We start from the raw sequence: 16,539 nt of genomic DNA on the forward strand, positions 1-16,539 counted from the left end.
GACTGGTATTACCACAGCAGACTTTGTTTCTGTTATGCTTTCATAATCATCCAGAACAATTCTTTACTGTGAATTCTTGTGTTGTAAATAAAAGTGAACTTAACTGCAAGTTGTAAATTGTCACTAATCAGCTACTATGTGCAGCCAACCACTCAGTACACTTCAGACGGTGACAAGGCTCATTACGACCCCACTGCATGCTTCTCGCCCATCACTTCAGATGCTGTTGTGAATTAACACTCTGATGTCTCCAGTGCCAGCTCCTGCTCTCATTTGCCACCTGACTACCACCCACGTCCAGCTGCCCCCGACACTCCTGTAGCCATGGCCAGCACTCCTCTCAAGGGTGGTACTGACTGGTTCCAAGCTGTCAACAATGGTGCTACTGTTTGTACATGCTGTGCCTCATCTGGTCCACCACCTGCCTCCAGTGGCATCGGACACTGCTGCACACATTGCAGTCATGATCGGCCCTTCTCCTAAGGTTGGTGTCACCCAGACATCAGTTAGTGACAAGGCTCAAGTCCACCCAACATCATGGCTTGACTGCTGCTCAGCCACTGCCCTTTCCTAGCTGCAGCTGATGCTACTCGCCCTCTGCACCTCTGCTGTGATGTAACTATGGCAACTATGCCCAGTCTCACTTTCCAGCATGTTGCAACAGATGCACTGGTGAGTGTGCAGTCTGCAGTCCCAGTGTCATCCTCTGGTGACACTGCAATCACACCTGACACTGCCCTCCCACAAGCAACCCCGACACTTCACATGGCTTCACACCATCGCTTCAAGCTGTGTTCACCCTCTTCCTCTCAAAGACAGTGCAGAACCACATACCTCTTCTTCTAGGTAACACACATCCTTGTCTTACCTTTCTGTGGTGTAGATCTTCCCTGCTCCAACACACACTGTAGCGATGACTTTCGTGCTGACCCAGGCCTCCTTACAGACAGCATATCCCGTGCTCCCGAGCACATTGCTGCAACAACCCTCCTGCCACCCCTGTTTTCCATGCAGCTAGCTTCTCCTATGCTCCTTAAGCTTCACATTCAGCAATTTTCACAACTTTGAGCTCTACTCTCCTTTTACCTCTTTTCCTTTCCTTTCACAACTTTGATCTTTACTCTCCTTTTACCTCTTTTCCTTTCCTTTTCATGGTGCCCCTCTGCCCACTGGGCCTCATCCTACAACACGCTCCTACCACAGACCAATGTATCCTACTGCACACCAGTGTGACCTGTCATGCTCCTAACACATCCTACCCCACTCATAACATGCCCACACTTCCCCTATACTCTCACAGCTGGTGACTGCTGCTTCAAATTTTCATCAGCACCCGCAGACACCATGTCTGTCATCGGCTCAATCACTCTTCCAGAACCCGGATTGATCTAGCCCAGTCTCCCAGTGCCCCTTCGTTGCTGCCACCACTTCAACATCTGGTGTCTTCACACTTTGCAGCATAGCACCACCTGGTGGGTCTACTTTGGTGGGTGCTGTTCCAGTTTGTGTTCAGTGCCATGGCTAACTCTCCTGCATTTTCTCTCCACAGCACTTCCTGATTCATCCACACTCTTGGCAGCTACCATTTCACAACATTAAGTCCCACGTTCCTGGGATTGGATCACAACCACCTGAAGCTCCCCGTTCTGTTGGACCTCTCTTGTCACCCAGGGAAAGCACTGCTCCTGTTGACAGTCATCGGCACTGCTGTTCCTTGCCAGCTTTGCCTTCTCCCCTCACAGGAAAAAGGATGCAGGATCTGCGACCTTCATTGAGATGGCGTCAACATGTCCTCCTTAAGTTGGAAGGGATGCTGTGCATTGGTCATATGCTGACTACACTACGCTTCCACCACATCTTCAACCTGTGGGTTCGTGTATCCTTGACTTGCAGGAATTTCTCCTCCAGAGACTATGTACAAATATCACAACGGCATCACATGTTGTGGACACTATCCAGCAATGGAGCTTTGTTATCAAGGGACCAGTCTCCACCTGCAGGTCAAGTGCATGTCAGACTCCTGCAAATATCCTTCCACCTGCTGGATATTTATTTTGTGTCTTTACCTTCAGCAGGCAGCATTCTGTCACTTGCTCAGCTCCAGGCCAGGTGCTGGCTGCACCTTGCAGCTGATCATTTGGATCTTCACCAAGACCATACTGGACAACGCTCACATCTACATCACTGCTCTGTGCCGTGACGTTGTAATGTAGTGCACCACAGTGCACTCCTTTGCAACACACCACACTGCACTACGGATATGGCTCCAATAGCCACCTAGGATGAGACTTCACAACGGGACTGGTACTACCACAGCAGACTTTCTTTAAGTTATTGTTAGGTGATCATGTATGATTTTTCTGTTGTTATCTAGAAACCTTCTTTATTGTGAACTCTGTACTTTAAGTAAAAGTGTACTTAATTGCAACCATGAAATCACCACCGATTACTCAGCTATTACATGCAGCTTTACCACTTAGGCCACTTCATAAATGTAAAAAATAAGGAGTAATGCTGGTGAAAATGATTATAGATTAATTATAATTATATTAATGGATTCTTCTGTTGCTTCTCGATACAACTTCATAATTGGATACTTAATTGTAGAAAGGTGCAAAGTACCACATTCATGAACTGAAGTAATTACAAACTAACTGTCTATAATGCAGTGTTTTAATTATTTACTCTTCAGACTTTTCCATGTTACAAATGGGAGTATCGTGTCATTTGTTAGTGGTGGTTTTGTGCCACAGTTGGAACTGTTTGATGCTGAAGGTAATTCAAACAGAAACATTTATGAAAGTTGCTAAGCACCATCAAATTATTCTAGGTGCTATGTTCTTAGTCACTCTCGACAGATCTTCATATAATATTATTTATGTTCATTCTTTTCCAGGGAAGGTATCATAGCTTTTAAAGCTTTCTTCCTTTCATCTGTGATTGAATTAGGTGAGGAAATAGATTCAAAGGTAGCACATTGAATGTTTCTTGCGTGTTTCACTCTTTTGAGCACATTCGCCTTACCGATCCTTTCCATCTGTTGAATCATATGTGATGCTAACAGCTTTTGAAATGTTCAGTTTTTTTATAAAGAGTATCTTGTCCATCAACTTTTGCTTCCTCGATCATTTTGCATAGGTCGCTGGGTAGAAATGCCTTCGTCACTGACTTCCTTCTGTCTATCAAGCCAAACTCAAGAGTCACAGGGGAGGAAGCTGTGCCCACTAACAAGAAACTGTTGTTGTGTTTGTGCGAACAACCCATTTGCCACCAGAAAAAGAAGAAGAAATACTATCATTCAAGTCTTGTTTTGTGCAGCACATTTGTCACTCCAAACAATAAGGTTTTTCCTCATTGTTATCCCGGTGTATAACACTTTCAGAATGCATGACACGATTTCATTTCCACCTCTACCAGCTGTACCCCCATCCCACATACACATGTAAGACTGAAGGGTGTCACCTACAGATACTGCCATGTTGTAACAAGATAACTGGCAGTGATAAAACATCTCGGAGTGCATTTGTGTGGGCACAAACATAACCTGTGGCATATCAATCGATAATGCAGTAAAGTGAAACAAACACAACTGAATGGCACATTGCACCATTCTTATGAAATCAGCTGGCAACTTAGCATCATTGCCAAATGTAACCACTTGGAATTCTCGGTGGACATAGCACATTTCATAGGTAATCCTCCTCAGTATCCTGTCTCTTTCAAACCTCTTATCACATTTTTCATGAATTTGGCACTTAGCACCTTTCTACAGTTAAGTATCCAATTATTAAATTAAAAGGATGATATTGTGTATGTTCTATGGTGCTAATTTATTTCTCTTTCCCATCTCTTGACTTACAAGGTCATCATCATTGCTTTTGCTTACATATGAGTATTTGGGCTTCATAAAAATATCATTATGGTTATGCTTTCGGAAAGTTATAGCCTAGCACACACAACTTTTGTAGTATCTTAGAACTTGAAACTGTCTCATAATATGCAGCTGTCAAGAATGAGACATTGCAATTTTTGTAGCAAATGATATATTGTATTTTTCAAAGAAAACCCACAAGTAATTGGTATACACCTGATTTTATCACCCATCTAGATCACATTCATTTTAAAAATTGTGACTTGTTTTGGTTTCACATGAATTATTTTCAAATCTGAGTATATCAGTTACAAGAGTAACATGTCAAATTTATTGGAAAATGTACATGCTGTATCACAGAACAGTGCAATATAAATATTGTTCTGCAATGTAACGTATAAATTTGTTGATGAACTTGAAAAGTTGGTTTTGTAACTGATAGATTCAGATCTGAAGACGGAACATGTGGACTCTAAACTGGTCACAATTTTAAAAATGAATGCAACCTAGGTGGACATAAAAATGGATGAACAACGTAGATGAACATGGTCAGTGAAGAAGTTGACAGCACACGTTTAGTATTAGCATGTAAGAAAGAATGCCAATAATTTTGAGCTGCTCATGGCCAGAAAGCACATTTAAATAAAATGAAATGCTATTGGTACATTGGAGAACAGTACATAAATTAAATGGGAAATAATTGTGTTGAATGTTTATGTATAACAGAGTAAGGGGTGATTCAGCATTGTTTCTGAGACAGTTAAACACCCATATAATTTGAAATTTCTGTGGGATCAACTGAGAAAAATTAAATCCATGTTCACGTTTAATAGTAAATTTTATTCCAGCAAAAGAATCAATACTATTAACACTAAGTACTGGCAACCCTTTGTCTCATAGCCAGTGGGGATGAGAAAAAAATGAGTATTTGAAGCTCATAGATGACAAATAATATCAGCTCATAACCACATTAAATTCCTGATGACAATTTATAAGAATTAGTTGCAGGAGCTGGATAGAAACTTGGAAACACTGTGAGAAATGCATGCTTGAACATAAGTTGAAGTTGCAAGTTGCACTGTTGTATTTGACCACAAATTGCACCTTTGCAATGTCCTCAATACATTGCAAGGGTATGTCAAGAGTTTTGTGTAGTTGATAGTGCATTATATATTTAACAAGAAAGATGATGAGACTTACCAAACAAAAGCGCTGGCAGGTCAATAGACACACAAACAAACACAAACATTGTGTGTATGTTTGTGTTTGTTTGTGTGACTATCGACCTGCTAGCGCTTTTGTTTGGTAAGTCTCATCATCTTTTTTGTTAAATATATTTTTCCCACGTGGAATGTTTCCCTCTATTATATTGATAGTGCATTATGTAAGATCTAAATGAATTTAAACATGAAGAAATCATTGGTGTTTGAATGGTGGGTGCTTCTTTAACAAAGGAAGCTGAAGTGTTTGGTGTTTCAATAGACAAGATTTATCCAACATTCTGAACAAATGAAAAACATCATCCACTAAGTCACAATGTGGAACTGTGTTGAGTGATACAGTGACAGAGTATCATTGAAGAGGATTGTGCCAAAAAATAATAGAATGACAGCTGCATGAGTCACTGCAGAACTTACTATTGCTCTGAGGAGCCGTGTCAGTTCCAAAACAACATGAAGGGAGCTCTATCCTCCTTTCTTCCCCAAGGAAACCACTAATAGTGCTGACAGCTAGAATAAGGTAATATTCTGTTACATGCATTTGTCAACAGTACTAGATGTTTCCCTTCCACAATATAAGTGATGTCTAGCAATTCTGTCTCATAGTTTATTATTTTCATGTGTGAATTTTCCTTAGTATACCTATAAATAATACGGTAATAACATATACTTCTGTTTGTCTTTAGGACCCTCAACATGCAGCTGGCAACATCATAAATTTACTTTTTGTAACAGGTAAGTTTATCATGACAGTACCATTACCTGGCATGCCAACAACCCATTCAAACACTGGCAAATTTTTATATGTGGAGTTCTCTGTTGACAAAAGTACACAGAAGAATAACGAGTACTGGAGGAGAAATAAGATATTTTACCATAAATATTTATTAACACAGTCATGGTTGTTTATAAGTTGTTACTTTTTATTTATGGGTGACCTGGTTTGGTCTTTTACAGCAATTGTCTTCAGATCTACATTCTGTGAAGGAGAATAAAGCATATAACTTTAGTTACAATCAAAATAGACATTAATATAAATAATGTAGCAAAAATCTGCAGCATGATATGCCCTTGGTGGTAGTAGGAATCCATGACGTGGAGCAGGTCCATTCTAGTTGGCATTGAGAACTCTGCTGAAGATGGCTCGGCTGTCAGTAGCTGAGCCATATTCAGCAGTGTTCTCAACACCATCTAGGATGGGCCTGCTCCATGTCATGGATTCCTATGACCACCAAGGCCATATCATGCTGCAGCTTTTTGCTACATTATTTATATTAATGTCCATTTTGATTGTAATTAAAGTGATATGTTTTATTCTCTTCACAGAATATAGATCTGATGATGATCTCTGTATTACGTAGTTTGAAACCAGTCATCCACAAATAAAAATTAACAACTTATACACAACCACGACTGTGATAACTAAATAATTATAATGCCATTAAGTATCATTTCCTGGAACAATATTCCAAAAACTTTTACCATAAGTGTTTCTGCTCTCATGATGACATCTCAAAAGATGATGTTCAGGCATGAAACACACACTGCTTTTCAAGAAGGATAGAAATATATTTAACCTGATAATTTAAATTTTGTTAACATTTACAAATTGTTAAAAATAACTCCTGCTTGTTTGCATTACCAACTACACAAAGGTCACCAGATTCCTACTGATCTATCTAATTACTTTATACACAAATCGTTATTCATATCCAAGGAAAGGTCAGTAAATTCTTAAGAGAGACTGAAATTAATATTTACCACAAAAGGATACTGTCCCTCCATAACTTCTGTCCCATTCACAATTCTTGATTCTACTTTTTGTGGTGCTGCATCTGAAATGAAAAATTTAAATATTTTTTATTATTTTTGCACAAATATTAAAAGTTTGCAGTTCTTATCATTAACTTCAATTACATCACAATTTTTTCTCTAACGTTGAGAATTATTCAACTACCTATCTCTCATTGTATATTACTATTACAGTAATATTTTTATAGACAGGCTAAATCTTAGCATTTTGTCTTTTACTTTTTTTCTTTTGTGTAAGATGCAACTATCTTTCACTGGTTGGAAATAAAATACTGGCAGATAATAAATACATTTGTAGTAGATCAAAACTGTTACCTAAACATTTTCTTTCCTGTCTTGCACATATTCTGTTGAACAGAAGTTACAAGTGTTGTATCCAAAATTTCTGTACAGAGTTTTAATAGTAACCGACTAAACATAATATGAAATGTGTTAAGTATATTAATTATTTATTGAAGTTTATTGACATTTTACACTGAGTAATATTCTCCTGTTTTCCTTTTTTTCTTTTGTTTTTATATGAGTAATTTTGTTATTTAGAATCTTTATTATCAGCTATTCAGTACTTTTCATACAAATGGCCTAGCCAACAAACATATTATCTCTGCGCATATATAAATGCTTAATTCTAATGAAATATTAATTACATGCACTGTGTGTGTGTGTGTATGTGTGTGTGTGTGTGTGTGTGTGTGTGTGTGTGTCAACAGTATTCCATACTGCAGTTAAGACTGAAAGAATGCATAATAAGAGTATGGTAGCTGATTACGTAGATTTTGCTTTCATTTCTGTAGCAAAATTAGTGCTCTTGCTAGTTTACTGCTTATTTAGTTTTTTACAATCTTTTATCAATCTAAAGTCCAAGTAATTTCACCATTGCTCTGAGAGTGAAATAATTTTTTTTTTGTTTTTGTTTTGTTAATCAACAGTTGGTTGGCCAGACGCAAATAATTAGTCGCATAAAATATTTCTTAGCATTAATTTTGAACACTTTCTAAATTCTCACATTTTATCAGTGTGATATCATGGGCATAGAGCACATTCTCACATGGTATAAGACTTGAGAAATCATTTACACCAGCATTGAAGAACTGATCCTTGTGGAACTCTAAATTTTATTTTCAACAGTTGCGTCATTTGCTTATTTTCATATACTTGCTGTTGTCTGTCAGATACATAGGTTCCAATGAGACTTTATGTCATATTTCATATGCCATTTATAATTATAGTCCTGTGCATCACAGTGTCGAATTATTTGACTCAAGTCTATAAATATAGCTCAAAGTTGTTTGTATCTTCTCAAATATCTGATAGACGACTTGTTGCTTTTACTATTGATACATTTGATCTGAAGCCAGACTATACTGGGTTCAATAACTGGTTATTTTCAAAATAGCTTTTATTTGTTTGTGTCTGTGTTTGAGCTTGGTGTTTAGTTACTAGGTGGTGTTATTCTGCGTTATTAAACACTAAAAGTGTGACAGATTTTAAGAGCATCAGGAAAAATAACTTCTGCCACATCGCTGTTGACAAGATAAACTAGTGGCATTTTAATTTCATCTGCTATGCTCCTTATGATAAAGTTACTAATTCCATAATCATCCTCATTTTGGCATTGGTAAGCTTATCAATTGTTTTACCTATTACCACTCTTTGTTATTGCATCATGTATTGGGGATGGGGGGCGGGCACTAAATGTTTCGTACACTCTGACAGTAATTCATTTAACAAACTATGGAAAATATAAATATACAGTGTATGTTAGCTGATAGGTATCTCCAAAATATTTTTTGTTTGTTGATAGATATCGTCCTATCAGCCTCACTAATATCCTGTGTGTCTGCAGTTCGTGGTCATGCGGTAGCGTTCTTGCTTCCCGTTCCCGGGTTCGATTCCCGGCGGGGTCAGGGATTTTCTCTGCCTTGTGATGACTGGGTGTTTTTTGCTGTCCTTAGGTTAGTTAGGTTTAAGTAGTTGTAAGTTCTAGGGGACTGATGACCATAGATGTTAAGTCCCATAGTGCTCAGAGCCATTTGACCCATTTTAATATTCTGTGCAAGCTGCTTGAATGTATGGTGACCGATGATTGTGTTGGCTCCTTGAATCTCGGGGCCTTCTGGCTCCATCCCAGGGTGGTTTTCACCAAGGGCGCTCCACTATTGACAACTTGGTCCATTTTGAGTCTGCCATTCAATCAGTCTTTTCCCGATGACACCACCTTATTACAGTCTTCCTTTTTTTACCTGGCGAAGGCCTACAATACCGCTTGGTGACACCACGTCCACGCTACTCTGCTTGAGTGGGGTCTCTGGGGCCCCTCCTGATTTTTTATACGGAACTTTTTGTCGCTCCACACTTTCAGAGTTCATGTCTGTGCTTCCCACAGTGCACCATGTATACAAGAGAATGGGATCCCGCAGGGCTCAGTCCTGAGTGTCCCTCTCTTTTTAATTGTTGTCAATGGTCTCACACTAGCAGTAGGGTCCTATCTCCCCTCCTCTATGCTGATGATTTTTGTATTTCCTTCTGCTCCTCTTCTATTGTTGTGGCTGGACACCAGCTGTAGGTAGCTATACAGAAGGTTCAGTCATGGGCCCGTACTCACAACTTTCAATTTTTGACCACCAAGACTTGCGACATGCACTTCTATTATCATCATCATCGTACTGTCTATCACCCTGAATTTACCTTGATGATCAACTGCTACATGTAATGGAGACTTACTGCTTTTTGGGACAGGTCTTGGATGCCCACTTAACTTTGCTTACCCATCGTCATCAGCTTCCTGAAAAGTGCTGGCGGCATCTTAATATTATTTGATGCCTGAACCACACTGACTGAGGTGCTGATTGTTCTACACTGCTGCAGCTGTACAAAGCCATCATACAGTACCATGTTGACTATAGGATCCTGGTGTATGGTTCAGCATCACCTTCTGTACTGCATCTGCTGGACCCTGTCCACGACTATGGAGTTCAGCTTGCAACGGGAGCTTTCCAAATGAGCCCAGTGAACAGCCTCCTCCTGGAAGCTGGCATTTCCATTGCATCTCCAGTGGCAACTACTGTTTGCAAATTATACTGCCCACATTCATAGTTTGCCTTGCCATCGAAATCGCCCTAACATGGCGATCCACCTCCTGCAATAGCAGGCCAGAACTAGGAATCCCGTCACTGTCCATGGCCGGGTGCTTCGTACTGAACTCACCACTTTTTCCCTCTACCACTTTTCCTGCGGGTCCACTTACATACACCTCCATGGTCCATATCTCAGCCACAGCTTCGACTGAACCTAATGTGAGGTCCAGAAGGCTCAGTTCCACCTGTGGACCCCCGCTGGCAATTTTTGTTTCTTCTCAGCGAGTTACAGGGTTCAGAAATAGTCTACACCACGGATCAATGCTTGATGGCCTTGTTCGCTTTGCTTACGCTCATGTTGGATGTACTGAACAGTGATCCTTGTGGGGTGGCTGCAGTGTTTTCACTGCAGAGTTGGTAGGCATCTATCGTACTGTTCAGCATATCCACTCCTGCACCAGTGAGTCCTCCATCTGTGCAACTCCTTAAGCGGCCTACAAGCTCTCGACCAGTACTTCCCTCAACATCCTCTGGTATTGACTATCTAGGAGTATGTATATACCCTCGGCAACAGAGGACATTGAGTGACCTTCATTTGGACTCCAAGACATGTCAGGATACTGGGCAATGAACTTGCTGAGAGCCTGGCCAAACAGGCTACCAGCAAACCAACTCTGGAGAACGGCCTGCCAGAGACTGATCTCCAATCAGTCTTCTGCCGTAAAGTTTTTGTGATCAGGGATACTGAATGGTGCACCCTCAGTACACCACATAGACTCTGTGTGTTATCCAGGAGACAACAAATGTGTGGCAGTCATCGACATGAGCCACTCACAGGGAATCTGTTGTCCTTCACTGGCTCTGCATCGGCCATACTTGGCTAACACATGGTCATGTTCTCCGTCGAGAGGACCACCTTGCTGTTGCTGTGGCTCCCCCATGACTGTCCTCCACATTCTTGTTAGACTGCCCAATTTTAGCATCTCTGCAGTGGAATTTTAGCCTTCCCAGCACCCATTGTTGGCCAACAATGCCTCAACAGCTGATCTAGTTTCACATTTTATTCATGAAGGAGGGTTTTACAATACAACTAAAGGTTGGGTGTCTGGCCTTCTCTCCCAGGCCTCCACCCTCCCTCCACTTTTCCACTTTACTTCTTTGTCATTCTTTCATTGCATTTTTTTATTATATATATATATATATATATATATATATATATATATATATATATTTTTTTTTTTTTTTTTTTTTTTTTTTTTTTTTTTTTTTTTTTTGCCTTGGTGTTCGTATTTTCTGTACATGTGCTCATCTCGCTTTTATCTTTTAGGCTTGTGATTTTAGTGTGTTGCAGAGTGGCTGGCTCATCCTTTTTTTTATTCTTGTGATCAGCCAGCCCAGGCCATCTGCTGTACTATAATACCTTCTTCTACTTTTCCTTTTAGTGTAAGTTTTCCCTGTTAGTTTGCTTCTTTCATTCTCTCTTTTGGTGTAGTTCCCCATTAGTTTTACACTCTTTTACTTTCCCCAACTCCTTTTGATAATTGCTTTTAACTTGAGAGTTCTACATCTACATCTACATTTATACTCCGCAAGCCACCCAATGGTGTGTGGCGGAGTTGTGTGCTTGAGGATAATTGACTGATGACTCTGTAGTATATCCCAGCCAACCAATTTTCCATTCCTTCTCACTTGTTGGTTTTTAATTTACATATTGTTTCAACCTATTTATTTCTTCCGTTTCTTTCTTTTTTCAGAACATGTCACTCCTGTTTATACCTCCAAATCTATCTAGTCTTAACACTTTTTCTTGAAATCTTTATCCCTACAGCTGTTTAGTTTTTCGTTTTGTGCCATTTTACATTCTTTGTTTTTAACTTCTCGTGTCCAGTTTGTTTTCATAGAGCTAGTCAGTTGTTTGTATTAGGGTATGCGACTGTGTGATCATTAGTTATGGTGCTTAGTTAAATGTAGCACTGACAAACTATAAAACCAGTAAATGATTTTACAAACAGAGAGGAAGTTGTACTTAATAATTGCACAAGTTCATTCATCCACATGCTGTGCTCCATGAATCAAGTTACACAAAGGTTGTTCAAAGAGAATCTTTCTTTTATTTATAAAATCAATCTTTACTTGTTTGACACTAGTCACCCTCGGAGCAGTCCTCTACAGCTTCTACACTTCTCTGCCAATGCTGCTGCCACTGTAAGAGGAAGCACACTGGAAAGCCTCTTTCGGTATAGCCTGCAGCAGCTCTGTTGAAATATGTGCAATGTCTTCCCTAGTCTGAAATCTGGTTCCTTTCAGAGCCTTTGTCAGTTTAGGGAATGGCAAAAGTCTCTCGGTGCAAGGTCAGGGGAATATGGAGGCTGAAAAACTACTGCTGTGTTGTGTTTGGCCAGAAAACTCTGAATTAATTGAGAATGATGAGCAGGTGTGTTATCATAATGAAGGTGCCAACTACCTGCTGCTCATAAATCCTCCTGTTTATGTCTCACTGCTTCATGGAAGTGACACAGAACCTCTCGGTAATGCTCCTTATTGACATTAGCATCTTCTGGGGCATTGCAGTAAAGAAAGATGGTCAGCATGACTTTCATATAGCTATGGACCTGCCTCATTTTTTTGGGCCTCTGGGATGATGAGTGCTTCCATTGTGACAACTGGAACTTTGTTTCTGGGTTGTACGGACTCATCACCTGTGATCATTGTCTTAACAAAGCTGTGATTACTGTTCACAATATCCAGCATGTTGCATGCGATTTCCAAATGAAGTTGCTTTTGCTTATTTGCTAGCAACTTTGGCCCAAGTGTAGCCGAGATCCATGTTTTTTTTTTTTTTTTTTTTTTTTATGGAATGAATGAGAGTCCAATACTACGAGGGTTATTCCAAAAGTAAGGTCCGATCGGTCGCGAAATGGAAACGACTATGAAAATCCGATAAAGCTTTGCACAGATGTGTTGGGTAGTGTCTCTAGTATAACCCCAGTTAGCATCACGTCGCTCTTCTCATTTCTGAGCTTGCAGTGAGTGCGTAAAGGTGTCTAGAAAATAGTGTCTGTCGCCAAGTACGAGGGCCTGGTGAGAAATTTCGCCTGAAGCTATGCAGCCAACATTACATAACTGTCATGCTGTTTCGTCTTCACGACAATTCTCAGCCGCATTCTGCAGGGGCAATGAAGATGCTCCTGCATCGTTTTCAAATGGAAATGTTAGATTACCCACAATACAGTCCGCAACTGTCTCCCCCTGAGTTTCATCTCTGGTCACATGAACCGCTGTCTTTGAAGACAACATTTTGACACAGACAACGAGGTGTAGGCCAGCGTGGAGAATTGGCGGAAAGCACTGGCGGCTGCCTTCTATGATGAGGCTATTGAAAAGTTGGTACAACGCTATGACAAAAGTCTAAGTCAGAACGGCGACTACGTAGAGAAGTAGCTGAAAGGTGTAGCTAATTGTTACAAGTAAAACATTTCTGATGTTCACTGTGGTTTCAATTTGGCAATCAATCGGACCTTACTTTTGGAATAACCCTCGTAATTTTAACTTCATCTTCAAGCTCTCTGATCATGATTCATCTATCCTGCATTGCCAGGGTCCTCACATGATCAATAACAACCTCTGTTGCAGATGTTAAGGGCTCATCTGAACGTGCTTCACTCTTCACTGCGATTGTACTACTTCTTTATCTGTGTAATACCCACTGCTTTGTCTCCAAACACTTATCAAATCTTGCAGACTGTTTCAACTGGAGATTCTCAAAGCTTAATATAAAATTTTATGCAATAACATTATTCCACTTTTTCTGTCTTTTACACATAATACGAAGATCGACAGTTACCACTTACAAACGTTGACTTGTCAGTGGCTAGCCAATGACTTGTTATTTCCACAGTCATGAAAAAAATCATGCATGTGCTCTATGTATGCCTATGGAAATAGAGTGCATGTGTGCCTCAATACAAGTGTTGGTTCCAACAATAAAAAATAAGATTGGATACGTTTTGAACAGCCCTTGTACATTGACAGACACAGTCACTGCAGGATACTTCCATAAAGTTTGCACATATCAGTTTGATGCTGCACCCCTCTGGCATCGATAAATGCAGTTATTTGCTTGGGAAGAGTGTCATAAAGCCATTGTGTCTTTTCCTGAGGCAAGCTGGTATGCAACTGTTGAAGCTGGTCCTCGGTGCCCGGGATACTGGCATTGGGACAGAGTTGACATCTGAGCAGGTCCAATTTGTGGTCTATTGGGGGCAAATCTGTTGATCTTGCTGGCCACGACAGTATCTCAACATCGTGCAGATAATTTCTTAGAGGCACATGCCATGTCTGTATAATGTTGTCCTGTTTAAAAATGACATTGTGGTTCTGTTGCATAATAGATAATGCCTGAGAATGCATAATATCGGTGACATAAATATTGTGCCATCAGAGTGCCATGATTCACAACCAGCCATGACCGGAAGTCATACTTGATGGTTTCCCATACATTGTTTTCATAAATAACACTGCTGTGCCTCTCCAAAAAGTTGCAAGAATGGGACCACTCTCATATAACCACCATACTCACAGACTATGGTCATGTAGTGTCGTGCAGAATGATGATTAACCGCTGAACACAATGTGACATGATTACTCTGCAATCATTGCTTCCCGTTCATGGCACCATTCCAGACTCAGTCATTTGTGCTGTTGTGTTAATAGCAGCATACACAAGGGGGTGGTAATTCTCTAGTCTGGCTGCTGCCAGTCTCCTGCCAATGTTACAGGCAGTCCATTGTTTGTTCTCAAATGGCAGTTGCAAAAGTGATGGTGTTACAGTGTGCTTGGCACACAATATGGTGATCCTCCCTAGGTGTGGTCTGGAACTTGACTGTGAGTGTACTTGCCTTCTTGTTCCCATTTGGTCCACCATCAGGCCACAGTCACATCCGAATGCCCCACAAATCTCACAGTTCAACCAGCCAGCCAAATAGAGACTCATTATGGTGTCTCATTCCTACTCTTGTCACATGCTGATGATGCTGTCTCAGATGAGTATATGGCGTCTCCATCATGTCCTGCACAGTGATCACTTAACATCTGATACTGTTCAGGCCTTGGTAACAACACCAGACACGGACAATGCTAATGCACTCTGGAGGCCTTCCTGTCACAGAGAATTGCAGTTGTAATCATTTACTCTGTACACGTAAAAAGTTACATTGGAATTTGTCCATTTCTGCTGTGTGCTTCACGTTACGTTACCAACACATGTTTAGAGTTTGCAATGGGGGCTGTAGAGTCCCCATTGCAGGGTTCTCACATTCATCATGTCCATGCTTAGCTATTACAGACTGGTCCCCCGGGCAGTTGTAACATGTAAATTGCATCTATCTGATTAGACTTAAGTAAAAATAGAGCAAACAAGAGAAGTGGCATTTAACAATTGAAACTGAATGAACATGTAATTCCTTGAAAGCTGCTAACAACTCCCTCTGTCAGTTCCAAATAACTGAGTGTCTTTTAGTCATTTGCGGGTTGTGTAGCAAGGCAAGATGATGATAGAGTTTTTATGTGTTTTGAATTTTTTATTGCATACAGAAGTATTGTTAGCGTATCACAGTCCTTGTCATTTTACTATTATTTGTCTATAAAAGGCACAATTTAAAAGGTAATCCATTGGATCCGTCAGTCAATAGTACATTATGAGAAAATATTGTAAGGAAACAGTTTCAATTTCTCATTGTGTTTCTGTTGTGTTGGTTACAGCATCTTGTCTCTGGGGTACAAAATTAACCCAGGACACATATAACATGCCAGTATGAATGAAGGAAGAAAGGTTAGCATTTAATGACTCACTGATGATGAGTTCATTGCAGGATGTAACACAAGTTCAGATTTTGTATAACTGACTATGTACTTTTCAAAAACCACCCCAGAATTCATTTAATTGATTCAGACACACCACAGAAAACAATTCTAGATGACCATGACAGGAATCTGAACCTGCTCTCTTCACAAATATAAGTGTCTTACCACTGAGGTACCATTTTTAATTTACAGTTACTAGATAGTTTAGTTGCTGGCAGTAGTTCATGTAGACAGAAGTGGATATACTGGTTTTGACTGATGCAGTGTCCAGTATTAGTGAAATTGGATAACAAAGAGAGAACACTACACAGAGGCGGGTCATCAGCAGATTAGAGGCTGGTCACAGTCTCTAGTGACTTTTCACAAAAATAGAGATTATTCCAGGTAAATCGTGTGCTGGAACATTGTGTCAGGATGGTTGTATTCCTTACATGACTCTGCTGGAGACCTCTCAAAAGAGTCTAGGTGACACCTTCCACTGAACTGTATAGTCAGCTACAAGATAACGGTTCTGTATACTTGACTGTCCATCACATATATTCCCATCATACAAAGGCACTGTGTTGTTGGACCTGGTTTCTATATGAAGAATCAGCTAACTTACATGGTGAATGAGTTTAGGTCACACACCTTCCACTGGACTGCATGTTGTCAACTTCATGATATAGTTTTATTTGCTTGGCTGCCCTCAAATACA

General features: G+C 40.2%; 1 protein-coding gene across 1 annotated transcript in view; it reads right to left on the reverse strand.

Moving 5' to 3' along the window:
- Positions 1-16,539, reverse strand: part of LOC126187951 (chymotrypsin-2-like) — a 167,041-nt gene that overhangs the window by 101,562 nt on the left and 48,940 nt on the right. The window contains exon 2 of the mRNA XM_049929327.1: positions 6,853-6,926. Within this exon, the coding sequence (XP_049785284.1) occupies positions 6,853-6,926 (74 nt within the window). The remainder of the gene's footprint in view (positions 1-6,852; positions 6,927-16,539) is intronic.

Source organism: Schistocerca cancellata, chromosome 5 (genome assembly GCF_023864275.1).
Source record: "Schistocerca cancellata isolate TAMUIC-IGC-003103 chromosome 5, iqSchCanc2.1, whole genome shotgun sequence".
Taxonomy (NCBI): domain Eukaryota; kingdom Metazoa; phylum Arthropoda; class Insecta; order Orthoptera; family Acrididae; genus Schistocerca; species Schistocerca cancellata.